The 21857-nt window shown below is 43.2% G+C and overlaps 1 protein-coding gene across 2 annotated transcripts in view; it reads right to left on the bottom strand.

The window, feature by feature from the left end:
- Positions 1-17594, bottom strand: part of Slc39a8 (solute carrier family 39 member 8) — a 54379-nt gene extending 36785 nt beyond the window's left edge. Inside the window, exons 1-2 of one of the 2 annotated variants that reach the window (XM_038311170.2) lie at positions 17495-17594; positions 16599-17062 (exon numbers count right to left, since the gene is read on the bottom strand). In XM_038311170.2, the coding sequence (XP_038167098.1) occupies positions 16599-16817 (219 nt within the window). In that variant the 5' untranslated portion in view covers positions 16818-17062; positions 17495-17594. Of the gene's footprint in view, positions 1-16598; positions 17063-17220; positions 17414-17494 lie in introns of those variants that run through there. The other variant, XM_038311171.2, reaches the window with a different exon arrangement.
- Between the last annotated feature and the right edge of the window lie 4263 nt (positions 17595-21857).

Raw genomic sequence — 21857 nt, 5'->3', positions numbered from 1 at the left:
CTCTATCAATCACTAAATAAGAAAATGTTGTACAAGCTTGCCTACAGCCCAATATTATGAAGGTGTCTTCTCAACTGGGCTCCCTCCTTCCAGATGTCTCAAGCTGACATAAAATTAGCCAATACAATTGAACCCTTGTCAGCTGGGCGGTGGTGGCGCACGCCTTTAATCCCAGCACTCGGGAGGCAGAGGCAGGCGGATCTCTGTGAGTTCGAGGCCAGCCTGGTCTACAAGAGCTAGTTCCAGGACAGGCTCTAAAAAAGCTGCAGAGAAACCCTGTCTTGAAAAACCAAAAAAAAAAAAAAAAAAAAAAAAAAAAAAATTGAACCCTTGTCAACTTAACACACAACACTTTTTAAAATATAACTTTTCCTTGGGGGGGGGGTCATTCCCAAGATATCGGATTAATAAATATCACAAACGTAAAACATATTTCAAATGTAAAAAAAAAAAAATCTCACAGTCTTTACCAATTCTAAAACTTAAAAATTTAGTCTCTGTGAAAGAAAAAAAAATCCAGTCTCTTTTAAAAGTCTAAAATTCCTTTAAAAATTCAAAGTCTCTCAACTGTGGCCTCCTATAAAATCCAAAATAAATTAAATATTTTCTTGCTGCAAGGGAGAAGAACCAAGGCACAATCATAATCTGAACAAAGCAAAACCACGCTCCAAAAGTATAAATAAATCAGTGTCCAATATCTGCGATTCGCTCACAATCTTTTGGGCTCCTCCAAGGGGTTTGGGTCACTTCTCCACCTCTGCTCTTTGTAGCACACACTACAAAGTCTTTGAAGCTTGGGTCAGCGCCACTTCCCCGCTGCCACTGTTCTTACTGCTCAGAGTCCCATGACACAGGCAACTCCAAGATGCTGGGGCTTCTACTGAAACTGGGCTGCACTTTCACCCATGCCTCTGCTGGGCTCTCTTCATGGTACCAAGCCTCAACTTTTCTCCACGACCCTTTCAATTCTGAATGTTCAACCGCTCCTGAGGCTGCACCTTCACCAATGGCCTCTCCTGTCCTCTCACAGCGCCAAGCCTCAGCTGCTCTCCGTCACCCTGTCATACCTTCAAAACCAGTGCCACTTGGGAGATTGCTACATTTGACCCTGTCTGGCTGTCAGCACAAGGTATACCCCTGGCCAACTCTAAACACGGCGTGCATGTGTTAACGCCGACAAAACATTTCCCAGAAGGTTTCACCTCGGTGATGCTGGGCTTTCCTTAATCACAGCTAATTCTTCATCCCCAGCTGCCCAGAATCCAGTTCCCAGCAAAACGAGGGTCTTATTTCAGTGGTTCTGGTCTCTTGTTAATCAGCTGTTTCTTCAGCTCCTGCTGCCCAGGAACCACAGATTCTTCACACAAAATGACTCAAGAGAGTAGTGCTTCCCTCTGAGACTCCACAAGCCAGGTCTCCGTTATCTGCACTGCTCTAAACAGTCTTATCTTCAAAGCCCCTATAGAGCATCCCAGTGAGCTCATAACGCTCAATGTCTTTTCTAGCCCAGAGTTCCAAAGTCCTTCCACGACCCTCCACAGGCAACATGATCAAGTCTGTTACGACAACACCCCATTATCCAGGTACTAATTTGTCCTGGTTTAGGTTGCTATTGCTAAAACGAAAACCAAGTTGGGGAAGAAAGGGTTATTTGCCCTGTGCTTTTGTATCCATAATCCATCACTGAAGGAAGTTAGGACAGATACTGAAACAGAGCAGGAACCTGGAGGCAGGAGCTGGCGTAGAGGTCATAGAGGGGTGCTGCTGACTGGCTTTCACCCGATGGCTTTCTCAGCCTACTTTCTTATAGACCCTGTAGCTCCCATGCTACTGCAGGTCAGAACACGAGCCTTAGGAATGGGGCCTGGAGACATAAAAACATACAGACGAACACAGAAACAGAGACACAGGTCACTCTTGATACAAGAGTGCCACGTTTATTTGTGCTCAGGGGCAGCTTACATAGTGCTTGGGCCACACTCCAGCTCTCGGGATCTTTCAGCTGCAGGCCTCATCAGAACCCACTCTGCCATCAGGGTCTTGTGCTCAGAGCAGCAGCAGGCCACTCAGAGCAGGGGAAAACAAGCTATTTACAAGAAATTGAGGGTGTGGGGGGTCCGCAGCCCCCAACAGCTCCAAATACCGGCAGGTCACAACCACATAGCAATACACAGATTAATAGAAATGGATTAAATTAAATGCAAGAGCTAGCTAGGAATACACTAGAGTCGCTGACCAAGCAGTGTTGCAATTAATATAGTTTCAGTGTGATTATTTCGAGTCTGGGCAGCCAAGAAACAAACAGCCTCCATCAACAGATTGGCGCCCAGCTAAATCCACATAAAGCCTGAGAAAGCTTGAAAAGGAATTCTAGACACACATACAAAAAAAATTTTTAACCACTTTTTTTTTTTTTTGGATGGGCTCTGTTTGCTGGTGGTGAGCAGGGGGGCAGCATGGCTCATTTAAGAGAGATCTTCCTGACTCAGCAGTAGTAGCAAAAACAAAACAAAACAAAAAAATGTGTGTGGTTTCATGCTATTTGCACAAACACCTCTGGCTCTTTCAGGAGGCCGACCACTTAAATTGGGCTTGTGAACAGCGTGTTACAAACTGCTTAATGGTGACACAGACGCACTGAAACCCTGGAGCTGGGGCAGCGTGTATGGTTCTCAGAGAAAGCAAACATGCCTCTGCTATGTTGGACTGGGTGGAGCCAACAGGCAGGACTACAGAGTTGGTCCAGTCACACCCACTTAGCATTTAAAAAAAAAAAGCACTCCTGGTCAAAAAATAATTACAGATAAGCACACAATAAAGACAAATCCAGATGGAAAAGATCTCTAAATGGGGCACAGTATTGGATAAATGTGCATAGGCTTAGGAGAGAGAGGAAAAAAAGTAAAAAGACAGTAAGAGTAATATCATTGATTAAAGGAGCAAAGATAATAAAATAAATATTAAAGTTGTAGAAAAGGTAGTAGAGTAGGAAAATTAAGCCATGTAAAGATGGAGTATACACAGAGAGTCTGGATTATATTATTGTGCTTTCTTTGAATAATTTGAGTGTGAATGAGCTAAGTAAAGACATTATGCACATTGCTAAGCTAAACCAACATATATACTTTAAAGGTATCTTGACTTCAAAATTTGGGTCTAAGGATACGTTACTTTGAAAAAGAGGTTCTGCTTTTGTTTCCATACATGAGAACCTATGGATTCCTTCCAGACTAATGTGGTTTGATGGACCAATTCCCCCACAAAAGGTCTCTGTAAACCCTTAAAATTACTTTGCCCAACAAAAATCAAGAAACAGTTTGGAGAGAACTATGCCCAAATTCCCAAATATTGTTTATAAATGTTTGTTTACATTTAAAAAGGGGTATGCTATAGAGATGAATACTTTGCATTGGTATGGATCTTGGTCTATTGGCACAAATTTAAGGTCAATTTTGTTATATGTATATTTTTTCTCTTGAGTAGGGTATTATGTTTGTACAGCTCATTTAAAAATGTAATGTATAATTAAGAAATACAGGTTAATAGATAATCATCTATAATAGTCAAGCTTGTAGTCATATTAGTTAGGTTTTTTAGCTATAAAATGATAAATTTCAGATAAATAAGTATTCTTCAAATCTTTCAAAAACTAATAGAATATGGCATTTAAAATGTTTTAAGATATTGGGACTTTTCATGACTATAAGACACATCTGCTCCTGGCAGCACCAATCTACTTCAAGAGGATGATGGGCATCAAAGAGGATTATTATAGAATTGGTTTCTCATTTTGGAAAGAAACTGCTCTTGCCTGAACTTCTTGATGTTATGCTGTATGAACTAGACAAGCCAGATTCACAGAGAAATAACTGCTGAACTTGCCAAAAAGTTAAACCATCCTTCAGGGTTCCTGCTTCATTACATTCTCAGGACTCAGAAGATAGTGACTGACAAACTGCCAACATAGGTGGAACTGTCTTTGAAATTTTCTGCTTCGTGGAAAAGTCTGCCGGATACTATGGGCCTGTAGGCTGAAGATGGGTGTCCCACTGGTACAGAAGAACTTTGGGTGACTGCCCAGGCAGTGAGATGTCTCTGTCAATTCTAGAGTTTCGAAAGTTGCTTACAATGCACTTCCTGTTTACTTAGGTAATATTATATCCTTCTGGAATCTTTGATGGAGCTAAAGTGTAATCACCTGGTCTTCTGCTCTGACTTCAGGCTACTAATATTCTGTATTGCACTTTACCTTAGTTTCAACTAACATAAGATCATAGCCCAGGAAATTAACTGTTTATACAGGAAAAAAAGGCCTGAGATGCTAAAACTAGCTTCAAAGAGAAATTTTCTCACCTTGTCACCCTGCTGGAGTCAAAAGCAGGGCCCCCAGAAGAAATTCCTTTTAACTCAACCAGTTAGATGCTAATGCAAATCAAGCCCACAGTTTAGTAGAGCTACCAAGGCTGTGTTCCCAGTGGCAGGGGAACTTCACAGCCACACCCACTCTGAGACATAAGATGCCTCCTTGCTAGATCCACTGGTTTCTTATGACTCTGAGAAAATGCATGCTTGATACTGTTGCTATTGCCTATGAGATTGTTAACTTGTCTGTATGCCTATATAAACTGAAAGCTTTGTGGAGATCACCCCCCATTTTTACCCTTAGCCTTAGGCCTTTATCCCTTTATCCCTTAGCCTTATGCTTTGCCCTTACTTACCCTTATGCCTTATTCCCTTCTCTCTTTTTTTTTTTTTTTTGCATCTTTCCCCAAGGAATAAAGAAACATGCCAGTAAAACATGCCTGAGTCAGTCAGTTTGTTCTACCCCTCAGATCCCATTCCCAAGCCAGTTTCCTCTTGTCAGAGAAGTCCTGTTCTGAACCCTGAGAGAGTGCTGAGGCTGGTACTCAGCTATCACTATTCTGTTGGTTTGTTTATAGTTTCATAGATTTAGTCCATTATCAACACAGCAGGGAGCAGGGTAACAGGCACAGCAGGTGTGGTGCTGAAGAGCAGTTGAGAGTTGTATCCTGTTCCACAGGCAGAGAGAGACAGACTGCATGGGCTTTTAAAACCTCAGAGCCCACCCCTAGTGACACTCTTCCTCCAACAAGGACACACCTACTCCAACAGGGCCACACTTCTTAATCCTTCTAATCTTTTCAAAGAGTGCCACTTCCTGGTGCCTGTGAGAGCCATTCTCATTCAAACCACCACGGTCACACAGCAGAGGACGTCTAATAGCAGAGTTTCTATTGTAATCTTGTGTAGCCCTCATCCTATTTGTCCTACAACTTTACAAGACAGCTTCTGTTAGAAACATCACTAGCACCACCTCCTCGAACTCATTCTCCCGGAAGACATACACACATAAGCAAGTGTCAGAACACTTAAAAATCTCAACTATCTATCTCAGATAATCCCTTCCCTTTTTGGAGGGATTACCTCTTCCAACATCCACAAACTCTATATGCTAACCAAGCCCTAATAAACCCTGTATTTTACCTTCAGTGTGACTTTATACCCCCAAGACCCATAATTCGGATACTCTTATCTCAAACTATATAACTGCTTTCTGTTCTGCAAAGCCCCCTGTGAAACCCACCTGACATTGTCAGGTTAATTCCTCCCTCTCTAGAACCCCACACTCATATTATTTATTTGTTTAGCACTTATTATAACTCCCTTATAATGTTATCTATTTACAAAGATACATACATTTTTAGGCAGACCGTGGACATCTAGAGAGGATGAACTTCCTGCATATTAGGTTTCTTCGACCCCTGCCACGGTTTTGGATATAAAGGAGGTGCATGAAGAGAGATTTAAAACTAGGACATATATCTGAAGAGAATTCTGAGAAATATGGGCCAATGGTACTTTCCTAGGACCTCCAAAGAGATCATTCTTAAAGGCATAAGTTTTACATTCATTCTACATAAATTTCCCAGAATTAGCTTAGTGATTCTCAAATTAACTAGCACTGACACCAGAGTTTCCAAGTCTTTCTAAAAAATGTAGCTATGAGACACGGAGAAAAACATTTACATCTAAACAAGAGAAAAGAATCTTAGAAACTTCAGAAATTAAATATAATAGTGTCTCATTTATTTCTACTCAGATAACATATTGTTAAAATTTTAACATATGTTGCTTTCATGTTACTCTTAAAATTCATTTCCAAGAAAAACAAAGAATTACTGATTTATTTCATCAAATAAGCCATTTAGCTGGACTGAACTAATTTAGGACGTTGTGCTGAAACCAATATCTTAAAGTTAATGTCAAGTTGACAGTAGTGGTGTTTACCTAGAATCCTCCACAAGGATACTGAGGCAGCCAGCCTGGGTCACATGATTATATAGCTAGATCATGCCTCAAGGGGAAAAAAATTTGTTTTTCTCTTCACTCAACAAATACTACCTGAAAAGCAGCCACATGGTAGCCACTATGACCGTGCCATTGGTAGGCTATAGAAGGTAACTCGGTGTCTTTGTCTCTCATATCACAGATCTTGATAAGACATGAGTATAGCATGGTCTGCCGAGCGTCGAGCAACCTCTCCTAAAAGCAATGAGATTGCCAACGTTTTCCTAAAGAAAGCAATATCCAAGCTGACATTGGAAGGGGAAAGTAGAGATATGTTTAAAGAAATATGATCGCAAGGGTCGCCTTCCAAGCAAGGCGTTTTCAAATGATTTGAACTATCCTGGGAAGTCTTCTGGAGCCAATGTATTCAGGCTTGCTCATTATTAGAGCAAAACACCGGACCAAGATGAGGAAGACAGAAAGGGAAATGAGGACATGATGGGTTCAAGGGCATCAATCACAGCGGACATCCTGCCCCTCACAAGAGAGCGTGCCTGGCTACATTGTCTGACTTTATCACTGCTGCAATCCTATTACGTGGCTACATTTTTTTCTCCATTACACAAAGAGGACGCTGGCGTTCAGATCAAATAACAGACATTTAAGTTACTGTGATAGGACTCGTGTACATTATACATGAGAAAGAGGGAGAAATAGTGGACGGAGGAGAGGAGAGGGAGGAAAGGGGGTGAAAGAACAGAGTAAGATCCAGGTCTTGCCTAACATTGGTGGGGAGAAAACAGGATTCTCAAGTGTCTGACGCTGAAATAGAGTTGGTTCAATTTCGGGCAAGCGCAGACATGTTGAGTCTGGGAATGAGGCAGGGTTGCCCTTTATGACCATGGCTGAATCCCAAGGGAAAAATCTACACCAAGGCAACCCAGGTAGAAATAGGAACAAATACAGAAAGAGACAAGTGTGGAGATTAAAGGGATTGAGAGAGTGTGTAGACTCCAAAGAAGATGGGCCTGAGGAACTCTAAGAACTGCAATATTGAAAGACGGAGGAAAAGTTCATGAAACATTAAATAGAACCTAACAGCAATTTAAGTAAGACATGGCTGCAAACAAGGAAAGGGTGGGTTTCAAGGAGGTTATAATCATAAAAAAAATCCACAGAAAGGTGAGCCAGGAGCCACAGCCATTGTGTTTAACACATCAAGGTCCAGGTGACCTTGTGGAGAATAATCTCAAGGAAGTTGTGGGAGTCATCCGACCATAGTGCATTGAGAAGTAGCTGGGAAGTGAGGAAATGGAGGAGGCACTCAGGCACTTCTTGATCCAGGCATGCACAAAAGGAGGCACCAAAACCAGGGAATACTCAGGGGACTCATAACAGAGCCGCCTGACCAATGCAGCATCTGCTTTGGATCAACAAGGGAAAAGAACTGAGGGTCAGAGCTGGCAGCCCCGTCTCCCCAGAGGACTGTGAGGACTGAAGGGATGGTGCAGAAGGAAGCGCCAAGCACAATGCCTGGCACACCCGCAGATATCAGCCATTGTTCCCGCTAGAATAATAGGAATTTAATGCTTCCTGCCACATGTACTTCAATGCCATTCGTCCCAAGATCAAGAACTGCTTCTCATATTAATAGATACAGGTAAAGTGGCACATACTGACCAAACCCTGAGAGCACAGCTCTTGAAGAAAACCATACTCCATCATGCTTCTTCACACAAACCCACGATCTGGTATCAGTGACACCATGTGATCTTTAACAAAAGGGCCTGTGTGTCATACAATGCATGATTAATTCGTGGCACATAATCTATTTCTCATCTCAAAATCAAACTACTGATTTTTCTGATCTTCATTAGTCTGAAGCCTAGCCTACTGCTCGTCTTCCCCATGCTAAAAGAAGCCATGAGTTTCTTCTCTTCCCAGGGAGACTAAAATGGCTATTTCTCTGATTTCCCAGCTAATTGAGGTTCAACTAAACTAAGAGGGCCCTGGGTTCTCTGGCTTGCAAAATCCATATCGAGGTTTGCAGAGATTTAGAAGTAGACCTAAGCTTAGAAACCACAATCTAACAGTTTCTAGAAGCACAGTATGGACCCCCCCAAACCACTTACATTTTAGGGATGATACAAGTGTATAAAGAAAGAATAAAGGTCAGAGAATTCCTAAAGACAGCCTGAGAGGTGCTCTGGGGGGGAGGCATAATTCCAGTATCTATTCAAGTACTCTTCCTGTCCTTAGACTCTACACCTAAGGTTGACATCTTCGGGAATGTACCAGTGCTCAATGAAGGGAAGTAGAGGCAGAGCGGTAGGGCTTCTCACAGTGAAAATCAATGGGAACTAAAGTCACCAAGCTGGCATGCTTCTCCATGACCTCTTTATCTCACTAATCCTGGTTGCCTTTTCACGCCATCCCTTCCTCTATAAACTGGCTGACCCTAAGGTGTTCAGGTCCCCCGTCGTTACATGCAATACAATTATATCAGTTAATGGTATTACGAGGACAATGGCTGTGCATTCAGCATACGTCTGACGCAGGCCCAAGCTGATCGTTTTCTAAGCATTGTCTCTTTTACTGTTCTTTGTATGAAGCGGCTCAAGGAAAGGCTTCTGGTTTTATTGTTAGGTCAGGTCACACACTGGATACTTGAGTATCTAAAATGAAGCAGATGCACTACATTTGTTTCTCACGTTGTCACCCTCCGTTCAAACCACCCTGTCTATGGGTAGGGCTCATCCATTTAGACTCACAAAGGTGAAAACTATGATTCAAGGAGTAAGTCATTTGACTGGAACAAATATGTTACTAAGTGACAGAATCTAAATTTCAGCCTGATGCTAGATGCCACAGTGTTAACCATTGTTACATTGTCTAAAATAGTTAGAGATCTGAAGGACTCACCCGAGTGGTGACAAGCATGGATTACACTGAATTAGGCTCATAGAACTAAAACCGCCTCAGGAGCTTTGTCTAAGCTTGTTTATTTTAGGGACTGTGTTTTTCTTTTTCCTCTAACTATTCAGTTAGACATGTATATATTTTTTTAAAAGTAGGCAAACTTCTGAAGCAAAGATGTTAAATATTTGGATTAAAAGGATGTAATGCTACTTTTCAGCTTTGCACCATTGATTCACTGACTTATGCTTTTGTCTCCCTTAAACTTCAGTCCAAAAGAAACAACGGAGAATCTTTGGAAAGAGACAGAAACCAAAATTAAACAAAACTCCATTCTGAAGACTTCTATGCTCTCCGATTCCATCATCACAAAGGTAATCTGACGATCGTTTCATTTCCTTAGAAATCTCAGGATTCGAAAAACACACTTGGCTACAGAAACACACAACAGGGAAGTAGTCTAAGAAGAAGGTGATTGGTGTCCATTACAAATGAGAGTCTACCATTAAGTGAGCTGAAGAGTCTACCATTAGGTCTCTGAAAATGGCGTAGTTTCTAAGATTGTCTAGGGCTTCCAAACTTTTTTTTTAATAAGTAAATTACGTAAAGGTTAACTTTTCACTCTTGTACATCCCTTCAGGAACACGGCCCTGCATGCAGTTAACTCACAAATTCCAGCAACCAGCCACAGAGTCGCCTTCTCTGGGGTCAGTTTTCCTTTCTGTACGAAGCAGTCAGCCATCCTTCTCAGCTGCAGGCCTCATTTTACATTCCTACTTACCTTCCCATTATCCTGTTCTCAGCAGGTCCCTCCAGTTACCACCGAAAGTGATAAATGATGCAGGATTCCAAAGTGCGTTAGATTTAAAGAAAGCACAATAAAACTAGGGTCATGGTTGCAAAGCAGTGGGTTTCACAGTGGGAAAATTCAACCCTTGCCTGTCACTGTCCCTTATGGTGGGAAGAACCATTACCTCATATTTTGAACTATGGCCAGAAGTTAATGGCTTATCTACCTAGATAAAATGTTTTCTTAGACTATAACAAAAACTTAAGCACTACTGCTTATGACATTAAATTCAGGTACCTAATCTCTGTGCCATAGTCTCCTGATAGAGAAGACACACAATGGTGCCTTTATCATAAGAGTGTTTTGACAACAAAATGTGGTATTACAAGTAAATAATCAAAAGGGTTGTATAGAATAATGAGATATTAGAAATCCCTACTGTAAATATCTACACTCTATACAAAAGAGACCACATGACTCATGGGGGAGTAGATAAAGACACACACTTGGGAGTGAGATAGGGAAAGAATGATAAGCATTCTCCTTAAGTGGATCCCACCCACACCTGGTGCCAAGGCAAAGGCAGCTCTTGACATCACAGCCAAATGAATGAATCATGCAGATCCCTCGTTTTACCAAAGCCTGCAAAAACAACACGCTGTGCACTGCCAACAATGGGAGGGCTGGAGTGAAGAGGCATCGGGAAGCCATCTTCTAGGAGGATTAACAAGGACCCAAGCATCTCCTCTCTACATCACACCCCCAGGGTCTCATGAGAAGCAGCAGGCTGGAAGGCATTGCTGCCAGATTTATTCTTATCCATACCTCGACACAAAAAGGCCAAAGGGAAAAAAAAAAAAAAAAACGTGTCCACCCATCGTCAATGCTTCCTAGAATGCCTACCATCACTATGTCTATCATTGCCTTTACCCCAGGAAAAAAGAATGTAACAGATGACAATAAGCAATACATACAATAATGGATATTGTGCATGCAGTGACCAGCATACATGCATACACACACCTTTCTGCTATGTACTGTTACCTTGGCCATCCATTGCATGAGTAAGGAATTATCTTCCTACTGCTAGAGACCTATAGTAGCATGGGATAATCTCTTGCACACTGCAAAGAATTGTCACTCATGTTAGTTTAATAAAACTCTGATTGGCCAGTAGCCAGGCAGGAAGTACAGGCAAGGTGACCAGACTAGGAGAATTCTGGGAAGAGGAAAGGCAGAAGCAGTTACCATCCAGACACAGAGTAAGCAAGATGAGAATACCTTTCCAATAAAAGGTACTGAGCCACGTGGCTAACAGATAAGATTTATGGGTTAAAAAGTTGTAAAAAACTAGTTAGTAATAAGCCTGAGCAATAGGCCAGCCAGTTTATAATTAATATAAGCCTCTGTGTGTTTATTTGAGACTGAACGGCTGTAAGACCCAAGTGGGACAGAAACCTCCGTCTATATTCTAGCTTCGTAAGACCAGAGAGAATAGAGGGAAAAGACATCATAACTAAATAACCATCCCAGGCCAAAGATTGCAGTAGACAGAACAGGGACATAGTTCGGTGATAGCATGCTTATCAAATAGATAAATACAGTTGAAGAATATGTGTTCTTGGGGGGCCTTCTGCATAAGCCTGGGAGGAAAGCCTTTAATAGCGCCTTCTGCTACCTCCAGGTTGAAATGGTCAGGACATTTTGTAAAACCCACTGCAGCTGCCTCCTCAGTTCCCATCTTCACCCATCCCTGAATTCCATGCTCTCACGCTAACTTTTAGAAACGCAAGTCCGGGAGTCAGGAACCTCAAGAATTTGAGACCCTAGAAAAATAACTCCAAAATTCCAAACAAATTGTCTACTGCATACAGGGTATGAACCAGGTACTATGTCAGCCCCTGAAGGGATGTGGGGGTCACTCCCACCTGCCTGTTTCAAGTCTCACTGGAAAGAAGTGTCGGTGTGAGACAGTCACGCAAACAGAAAAGCGTGGCGACATAAATGAAATTACACACGCATTGCACTATGATTGTGAGGGCTTAGCCGTTAGACAGACAGATCCCTGCTAGGCAGACAGACAGACAGAAAGAGGGGGTCACAAAAAGATAATTAAAAATGACAAAAGTATAATTTCTTCCCAGTACTCCTGACCTGGGACAAAGGCCTGGCTGTTCAGGGCTCCCTGCCTGGGGATCAGTATGACAAGGTCGAGACCTCGACCAGGACAAGTTTACCCCAGGTTCTTGGCTTACTCCTTTCCCTGTCTTTGTTCAGAGTGACCAAACCCTAAATTAGGGGAGAAATATCCCTCAAAGACCTTACACTACCCCCCCCACTCAAATACCTTAAACTGCTCCCTCAAAGAGAGGCCAGATTTGGGGCTCCCAAGCCCCCTCCCCCACTCCCCAGCCCCACCCCACTTGGCAGAGTGTCTTTCTCTTTCTATGCCTTACTGTAGTGTGTGTGCTTCCTCACCCCTAATAAAAGTCTTTCTTTACTGGTTGATTCTGTCTGCTATGTCTGAGATTTCCCATGCCACCACCTGTTGCATGCAAGATTTTTTTCTGACTTTTAATTCTTTAACTGTCAGAGAAAACAATCCCAATCATGCCCCCCAGATGGTAGCAATTACATCAATTGATGTAGAGCCACATACGAGGAAGGAATTTCTCCTAAACTCTTGGCCAGACCGAGAAAGCTCCTGGGAATGCAATGTCTAAACAGATACAGCAACGCACGTGAGCATCTATGGTACCAACAGGTAGCTTGGAAGATACAGAACACAGCACAAAAAGGCTTTTCAGCCATCTTAAAGCACTTGAAGTTTAGGGTGATGACTACCTAAGCAGTAGAACATGAGCCTGGCTCCTCAGAGTTCCTGGGTTCCATTACCAGAACTTCAAAACAATAATGGTAATAACAATTAAAAAACAACAACATAATAATACTAATAATGTATTCATAGCTTATTTGACAGGGATCAGATGGCTTCAAGGAGTGATATAATAAGCTCTGTATTTAAAATGAGCACTGCTATTTATAGACGTTAATAGAGGTATTTGTTGAACATATATATAGGTAACTGATAGAACCGTAATAAAAAATCTTGTGAGAATTCAGAAAATAGAGAAATTGAGGATTACATGATTTTAGGACAAGATTAACTAGACCTTTTCTAAGATGTTTATTTTGATTGGCAAACTCACGGGAAAGCAGGTCCTTGTAGGGAAGGCATTGAGTGAAAGCACACAGAAATTCAGAGAAGCATGAATAGTCCTGTGGGTGCAATGGCAAGGAAGGTTGGCACAAGGGAGCAGGGCCTCAAATGCCAGGCTCAGGATCTGGATTTCATTAGTGAAAACAAGTGTATAGATGGTTACTCAAAGAAAGAATGCCACCTTGCTTTAGGAAGATGGTTTATAAATTCAAATAGTCTAAAAATAGGCACCCTATCTAAGAAAAGGCAACTTGATAATAATAGGAATAGGACAGAGAAACCTCTGATGTGGGGGATGGCTGCAAGACACTCAGGAAGAGCTGGAGAGGTGAAGCCCGGGTGCAGAGGGACGGAGTGCAGCAAAGGCCATAGTGCCACCTACCATCCGTTCCAGAACCCCAGGAATGTTTGGAAATGTTTCTAGAGATCAGCATACTAATCTAGAAAACAAGGGTTTCCCTTCAGGAGCTGTTGAACCAGTGTCCCCATGACAGAACGTGGAGATAAGCTTCCTGAAGACAGGAAATGAAGGGAAAGTAAAGAAGGGGAATGGGAAAGCAACATGGGGACACAGGGAAGGCAGACCCCTCATTCCTCGATACTCTGAACTCTGGGCCTTTCTCGTGTGTGACAAGCATCTCCTGGGACAAATCAGTCTCTGTGTCAGTCGAGGGACCCTCCAGAGCCATCTGGCTACCAAGGCCCTCTTTCTCACATAGTTTAGGTTATTCCACTTAACTTCTTACCCACAGTAGCCATTATAAAAGGCAAAATCATAAACGGGGTTGTTTTACTCTCTCCACTATGAATCCAAGTAACTTCCGTTTCTCAAAGCAGCAAGGTAGTGGTACCTATGATTGCCCCCATCCAAATTTATCAAACAAACCTGCTGTTGATTCGACTGCTATCAAAGCTCTCATCCAAAAGTACAATTTTTTTGAAGGCCTTGTAGAAGATTAAGAAATTTCTGGCCCGAGGAAACCTTCTACATTCTTGGACTCTTTCAAAGTCAAATAGCTAAATTTCCCACGGTAGAATTTATATTGCTCTGCTCTGTGGTGGACAGAGAGCTGAAGGGGCATTCTTTCGAGTATGAAGACATTAAAGATTCTAAATTTCATTTCGAATTTGATGGTTTGATGCTGGGGCACATCTGAGTGCCTTGGCAAGTCTATCTCTCAATTACCAGTGAATTCATGGATTCTTCTAGATTGCCATTGCCATCATTCCACCAGCGATTGCTGTTCGCGCTGAGACTTCACAGAAGTGCAAATAGATGTTTGTTAAGCCTGATTAGTGCAGGAGTTTTTCTTGGCTTCTCTGTTTCCAGGCTAATTACTGGCTTCTTCCTGCCTCTTTCTGATGCTCATAATGAAAGTACACATGCAACCTCGAGAAAGAGCCTAAAGCTATCAACATATAATTTACCTATTGAGACACCCTACCATCTTATAAACTAAGAATTGTATTACTAGTATATTAAACCGATTTTCCTACAGTGTTTAGGCATACCCTCTGCTATCTTTGCAAGGGTAGCTTGGGGTCTTTGGCCCCTTTAAAAGTCACCTCCAGACACTACCAGATAAGGCTATCCTTTAAGTCAGCACAGTATGTGACCTACAGATACAGCTCAAGTCCTGTCCCTAAACTTCATTCCAAGCAAATGACCACACCTACCTAGAAACTAGTCAGCTAAACTATCTTTTTTTTTTTCTTAAAAGAAGACAATACATGGGTGGTGTTGCTATATACCTTTAATCCCAGCACTTGGGGAACAGAAGCAGTCAGATCTCTGTAAATTCAAGGCTACCCTGGTCTTACAGAGTGAGTTCCAGGACAGCCAGGATATTACACAGAGAAACCCTGCCACACACACACACATACACACACACACAAAATCAATAAAGGGGAGGGGGCAACAATTAAAATATGTGGGCATTTCTTTTTACATGTAATTTTTTTAAACATTGAATCAAATTTAAAAATATGCAAGAAATGGAACTAGAGACTGCTTACATTTAAAAACTCTTCATAAGGGCACCACAAAACTCTTCTAAGTCAAAGAAAGACCACGTCACAGCATCAGAAAATCTGGCGTCTTAAATTATGTACATTTTAAATGTTGAAAGACATTACTAACAGAGGCAAAATCACAGGGCTGGGGCTATAGCTAGTAGTGGAGCACTTGGCATGCATACAAGACACACTATGTCTAAAATCTAATCCCAAGAAGGGGAGGAGAAGAGGAGGGGATGAGGGGAGGAGGGGAGGGGGGAGAAGACAGAGTAGGGGTGAGGGAGGGAAGGAAGGAAAGAAGGGAGAAGGCAACTGAACTATAGTGCTGATAAACATCAGGGAATTTATCTGAGTGAAGTTTCCTTAATTATAATCAAAGATCAGATTCATTGGAAAATGCCATGTTTCCAAAGCAGAGTTTATAGAATGTAGAATTTCCCAAAATATCTTAGCCATAATAGACTCCTTTCTGGCCAACTACCACTGCCCCAAGATTATAAAAGATCTATGAACTGCTTCATCGGCTATTTAACATGAGTGGGCAAGCAGAAACTGGGGGCTGAAGCATTGATTTAACTGCCCCCTCCCTTGGCTTACAGTACTGGGGATTAGAACTCAGAATTCTGGGCCGCCATCACCAAGCCCCTTAGCCTCAGTTCTGTGACAAGTATGATTTCTAATCACTCTCTAAAGTTCAAGTCTGCCCTCAGATTCAAGCCTGAGAAACATGTGTTTTATTATTTTGAATTAATTCTAGAATCAAATACTTCACATGACGGAACAGCGACTAGAAATTAACTCCAATCCCAGCCTGCCACCAACTGAATCACCAACCATTCTGTGATGTGGGATTAAGGTGTTCTCAGTTTCCCCACCAGTACAGTATGCCCTTCCAGCTGTTAAGCAGGGCCTTACGCAATACACACAAGAGCGCTTTTTAAGTGGGAGTGGTCACTCATCCTGAAGCTGATAAGGACCGCATGTGACAGGTTCCTTCTGCTGACTGGGTAAGTTAAGTCAATGGCTCTCTTTCGGCAAGATTGAAAAATGTCATTCTTTTCTAAGACACATGTCTCGGGGTGGCTTCCCTCGCTCAACTACTTCATTAACCTTTTTCTATCGACTTTTCTTTACCCGAACAAGCCTCTTCTGGCTGCCGGATCCCTAAAAGTAGTCCCTGAGCCCCAGTTAACAAACCTGTGAGAATCAAATGACACTCATCAGTCACCGCCTCAAACATTATAAACTTGACGAAATCCTTTCTCTGGTGCTTCTCCCTTCTAAAAAAAAAGGCTGCTCTGAGGATGGAAATCTATGGAAACTATGGACCACGGGGGTGCCCCTTACCTGGTTGAAGTGCAGCTGTCCTAGATCCAGAGCTCCCTGGTGGGGTGCAGCCCCCAGACGCTCCAGTAGGAGCCCCAAATGCTTGGCAGACAGGCTCCGGTTGGCGCCGAACACGCTCAACACGTCCTCACTGAAGTCGAGCTCCGGTCCCTCCTCCTGGTGTCCCAGGCCGGTGGCCGCCAGCAGCAGCAGCCCGGCCACTGCCCGGCAGGGAGTCATCGTGGAGCGTGGAGCGTGTGGAGTCTACAGCTCCGGAGCTGTCGGGTGCAGGGACCCGTGTGGATGCCCCGGTGTCAGTGCCCTTGGGGTGGGAGGGCCACCGTCCCGCGTCACTGCCTGGCCCAGTTAGCGAGACACTCGGTGCCCGCGGTCCTCTGCAGCCCCAAACCTTCAGGGCATTGAAGACCTAGCACAGTCAGGAGGCGGTGATAGGCGGCGTGGCCCCTCCAGGCCTCGTGCGGAACCTGAGATAAAAGGAACAAAGGGGGGGACAGAGATAAAGGCCACCGGGTCAGCCTCCTGCGGGCCCCAGAGCACAGCGTGGCCAGAGTCTCGAACTCCAAGCCGGGCGCGGGGCCAGCTGCCCGGAGCTGAGTTTGCTGAAGCCTCAGGATTTGCTTACAGTGTGGTGACACTCGCTTGTCCCGGATATAAAGCCCCAAGCGCGCCACACTTCGGGGAACTAAATCCTCTCCGACTGTGCAACCCCAACTCCTCTTCCTGTCTTGAGGTTTTATTTTCCCGCTGCAGACGTGGAAGGGTAGGGACTGTTACCCTCCCCCCAGGGAGCTGCAGAGAAACACGCCTTCAGGACCACAGGTTCCGAGGTTCCCCAGTCTAAGCAGGACCCTCTCTCTACTCCCTGTGGACTTGGCAAGCTGACGGTAGCCTCTCACCTCTAGTGTCTATGTCGGTCTCTGAGGTTCAAAATATATTCTCTCTCTCTCTCTCTCTCTCTCTCTCTCTCTCTCTCTCTCTCTCTCTCTCTCTCTCTCTCTCTCTCTCTCTCTCTCTCTCTCTCTCTCTCTCTCTCTCTCTCTCTCTCTCTCTCTCTCTCTCTCCTCACCCCCCCTCTATCTCTGGGAAGCTCTGGGATCCGGCCCGCACCCTTTTGAGATAAGAGGGGGAGGGAGGGTGCTGTCCCCGCCTCTGTAGCACGTGGTGTCACACTCCCCTAGGCTGAGCTCCCGAGCGTGTCCACGCAGGGGCGCAGGCAGAGCCTGGGTGCCTACCTCTGGGTCTGCCATCCCAGCCGCAGGGGTGCCTGCTCCCTCCCTGGAGCCCACCTCCAGGTTGGGGTCCCTAGTCTCCTTCCTGGTGTCAGGTGCCACGTTTTTGTTACCTCCAAGGAATCAGCTTCCTGGAGCGGAGTCTAGAGTCCCTTGCATTGTCTAAGAAATTAACAGGAATTGACTTTTTGCCTCACTTCTTAAAATCAGAGGAGAAAGAGGAAACCAAATCAGTCTCATGTTGGTGGGCTAGCTGAGCCAGCACGGTCCTTGCGGGCCCTTCCTGACGCCGCTCGGGATATCCGCAGATCACAAGGAATGTTTATTTGTTCAGATGAAGGTTCAAGAAAAGCTGACTTGGGTGTGAGGTCAACAAGTTTGTGTAAAGTGAATGTGGTGTTTGGGGGACAAAGGTTGTATCCGGTGGATGAAACGATCCAGAAACAGAGAAATAAAGTGAAACCGGCTTGGCTGTCAGACGGCTAAAAAAGAATTCAAAGTGAGGTTCGTGCCTTTCAGGGCGGGTGTGCTTTAAGCTCCGAAGAACAGCAAGTTCAAAAACAGATACACAGCTAACGACGAGTAAGGAGGTGGACGGAAAAAGAAAGTATTACTCATAAGAAATTTGGGTGTTTCCCTCCTCTCCCTCTGTCTCTCTGTCTCTCTCTGTCTCTCTCTCTCTCTCTCTCTCTCTCTCTCTGTGTGTGTGTGTTTGTGTGTGTGTGTTTGTGTGTGTGTGTGTGTATGTGAGAGAGGGGGGGAGGGGGGAAGAAGGGAAAATTCCAGGAAGGTGGGGGCCTAGGTGAGAGCAGCTGAAGGACGGTCCTGCGAAAGAAGGCGGGGCTATGCGCTGTCTCACAGCAGGGGCATCAAGCAGCTGTGCCAGGGCAGCTGCCAGGAGGAAGTTTTCTGCATAAGTGCTCCAAGCACTAGTGTGGAGAATAATTTCTTCATGACTGGAAGCAATTCAGATCAACAGATCCCCGGTGAGTGCTCGCATATACGGGACACAAAAAGCCCTGCCTCGAAAGGCCCTGGACTGAATGATCTTTGAGAGCAGATTCTTTCCAATTTATAAATAAATAAAACTCTATCCATTTGTTGGTGTTAATTTACAGAATGATGCTCAAAAAGCAAAGTTCTCACCTATGGGCCTAAAGTAAGTTGATAGCACAAAGGGCTAGTTCATGACCCAGCTGATGAGGCTCTTCAGGCTCTTTATTGGAGTTTTCATTTATTGGAGTGTGGTCTGTTTCTCCCTTTTGCTTTGGTGACTAACAAGTGGCCCCTGCACATGAATGGATGCTTTCAAAGGCTGGCCTCCACCCATTAAGATGTTTTTTTTTTTCTTCCCAGCATGCCCACAACTGCCTTTGTGGACTCAGAGGTGTGCTGAGGCCTTGGGCTGGGGGTCGAGTGCAATGAACAGATTTTCAATAATACAAACGTTACATTGTGAATTTTTTTAGTATAATTTGATAGTCACAGATGTCTATGCACGTACTTGCCAGTCAATCAAATCCCATAAAATAACAAATAATAAGCTGCTTGAAAACCTAAGTATAGTTCATACAATATAAGTATGAGATTAAAGAAAATAGTCATAAAATTGCAAGTTGACAGATAATTAGGGCTAATTTCTAGTTCTTCTACATTAGTAAATTATAATCACCACAGATCTACTAGATTCTGATTGGCTCCCAAAATGTGGCATTTATCAGTACTATAACTAGTAATGAAAAGGCTACCAGCTTAAAACATAAGGCACAATGCACAAAATGCATGCTTTTTTTTAGAAATGTACTTTGAAGTTCAAATAGTTTCAAATGATAAAAACAAGGTTTGCAAGCCATGACTATTGGTCAGAGGATCTGAAATACGTTCTTTCTGTCTCTGACTCAGGCGTGTGAAAAGTCACTTGGCAAACACAGGACTCCTCTGTTCAATTTTCTCATCTAGAAACAAGATAATTAGCAAAGTTGAGAAGCCACCCAGATTCTTTGTTTCTAAGCATCTAATTTAAAAGTAGAATATAAAATATGAAAACACTTAGGAGAGAATTAAGAATTTAATTCTGCAATGGAAAGGACCGCTGATTTCAACTTTTTCAGGGTTTGTTGGTTTTTTTGTTTGTTTTTTTTAAGATAGGGTCTGATATAGGCCAGATTGGCCTCAAGCTATCTATGTAGCTGAAAAATCACTGTTGAATTCTGATCCCCCTGCCTCTACCTCCCAAGTGCTAATTAGGCCTATGCTACCTCTCCTGCTAGTGGTAGGTCTTGAACCTAAGGCTTATGCTAGGCAAACACTCTACCAATTGAGTTATATCCCCAGCCTACTTTTCTTAATAACTACAAATTTTTCCAGCCCAAATCCTTTGTTACTGTAACATACAGGGGCAAATTTACTTCTTTAAACTGTGTCTCTCTGTGGAAACACTAAGAACTCTAAAGCCATGGTTCTCAACCTTCCTAATGCTGCAACATTAATACAGTTTAATATAGTTCTTTGTGTTGTGGTGACCCCCGACCATAACATTATTTTCATTGCTACTTCATAATTCTAATTTTGCTACCATTATGAATCATCATATAAGTTTCTTTGGAGATAAGGGTTTGCCAAAGGTTGACCCACCTTGACCCACAGGTTGTGAACTCTGTTCTTAAGGAAAGTACATCTGGTTTACTCGCCTCCTCTCCTCTCCCATTTACTTGCCTCCCTTTCTTCCCAAGAAGTATCAACAAATAACACTGGCATGGAGAAGATCCTTAGTGACATGGTGGGGCTTGACTAAAGGAGAAGGGCCTGCAAGGCGGAAGGACATCATAGGAAATTGGAGTCTAAACAAGGCTTTGACTGTGTCTAAGTAGGGGAAGCGACAGAGAGTCAGACTATGCATCCCTTATGAGTCAAGGCTCTGTGCATGCACATAGGCAAGCCATTAGAGTCCAAAGATGATTCAGGAAGCATCCTTCTCAGTGTGCTTTGTCAGAGCCCACCTGGAAGAGCAGAGTGTCCAAGTGGCACTTGGACAGAGTGTCCAAGCAAAGCAGTGGCCTGGTGTGGCCTGCAGAGCCCAAACCCAATGGGGGAAAAAACCCATAAGTCTGGGAGAGAAAGAGAGGCAATCAGAATGGTCAGTTAGAGCCTTATAGAAGTGAATCTGAATCAGGTAAGTATGACTATGCTATATGTCATCTGCTGGTACACTCACTGTCCAAGAGGGTACTTGAAGGGTACTTGAACTAGTAGTTTGGGGCTAAAGTTGAGATATCAACATTAACTGCTGATTTCTATTATTGAAACAGGCAGATAGAGGTATCATTGCAATTAGCTCCTGTCTTAGCCATTGAGAGGGCCTGGAAACAATAATATCAGTGGACACAGTGAGAGCACCAAGCTTGGCTTTTAAGTACTTTTCTCCCCTGTGTGAAACCAGGGCTACTTGTGGAAATGTATAACTTCCAGGCCATGAGGGAAACAAAAAAGATGAACCTGGAATGCCTACTTATACTTGAAATCCTGGAAATAGGCATGTTCAAAGAATCCTGGAAATGAGCGTGTTCAAAAAATGGAATAAATCACTATTAAATCATCCCACGTGCTGAAGCAGGAGATCAGCATTTCACATAGTTCTTTGGAGGAAGAAAGGCTTTCATTGTCCTTATATATTTTATGAGTGTTTTCAATTTTAAAAAGTAAAACATTGAGTACTAATAAGAAAGGGGAAATTACTGCAACAAATTACATTGGAAGCAAGACTAAAGTTTTACTAAAATGTTAACTTAATCATCTTCATTAAAGCTAATTTAATTAACACATATTTTCAGCATGTGTATCATGATCTATGCTCTCTCAGACTACAAGAGTGACCAGATGCCCCCCATATGCAGCTCATGGTCGATAGGTTTACCAGTATGCATTAAGACTACAGGAGCCATTCCCAGCACTGGCAAGAAAAAAATGATATTCCCAATTATACTTCTAGGAAGCTTACTTACAGGTTAGAAAGAAAGAATAGGTGTGCTCT

Source organism: Arvicola amphibius, chromosome 14, assembly GCF_903992535.2.
Source record: "Arvicola amphibius chromosome 14, mArvAmp1.2, whole genome shotgun sequence".
In the NCBI taxonomy this organism is placed as follows: domain Eukaryota; kingdom Metazoa; phylum Chordata; class Mammalia; order Rodentia; family Cricetidae; genus Arvicola; species Arvicola amphibius.
The sequence above is the reverse complement of the archived record's forward strand: the minus strand, read 5'-3'. Positions and strand labels throughout refer to the sequence as shown.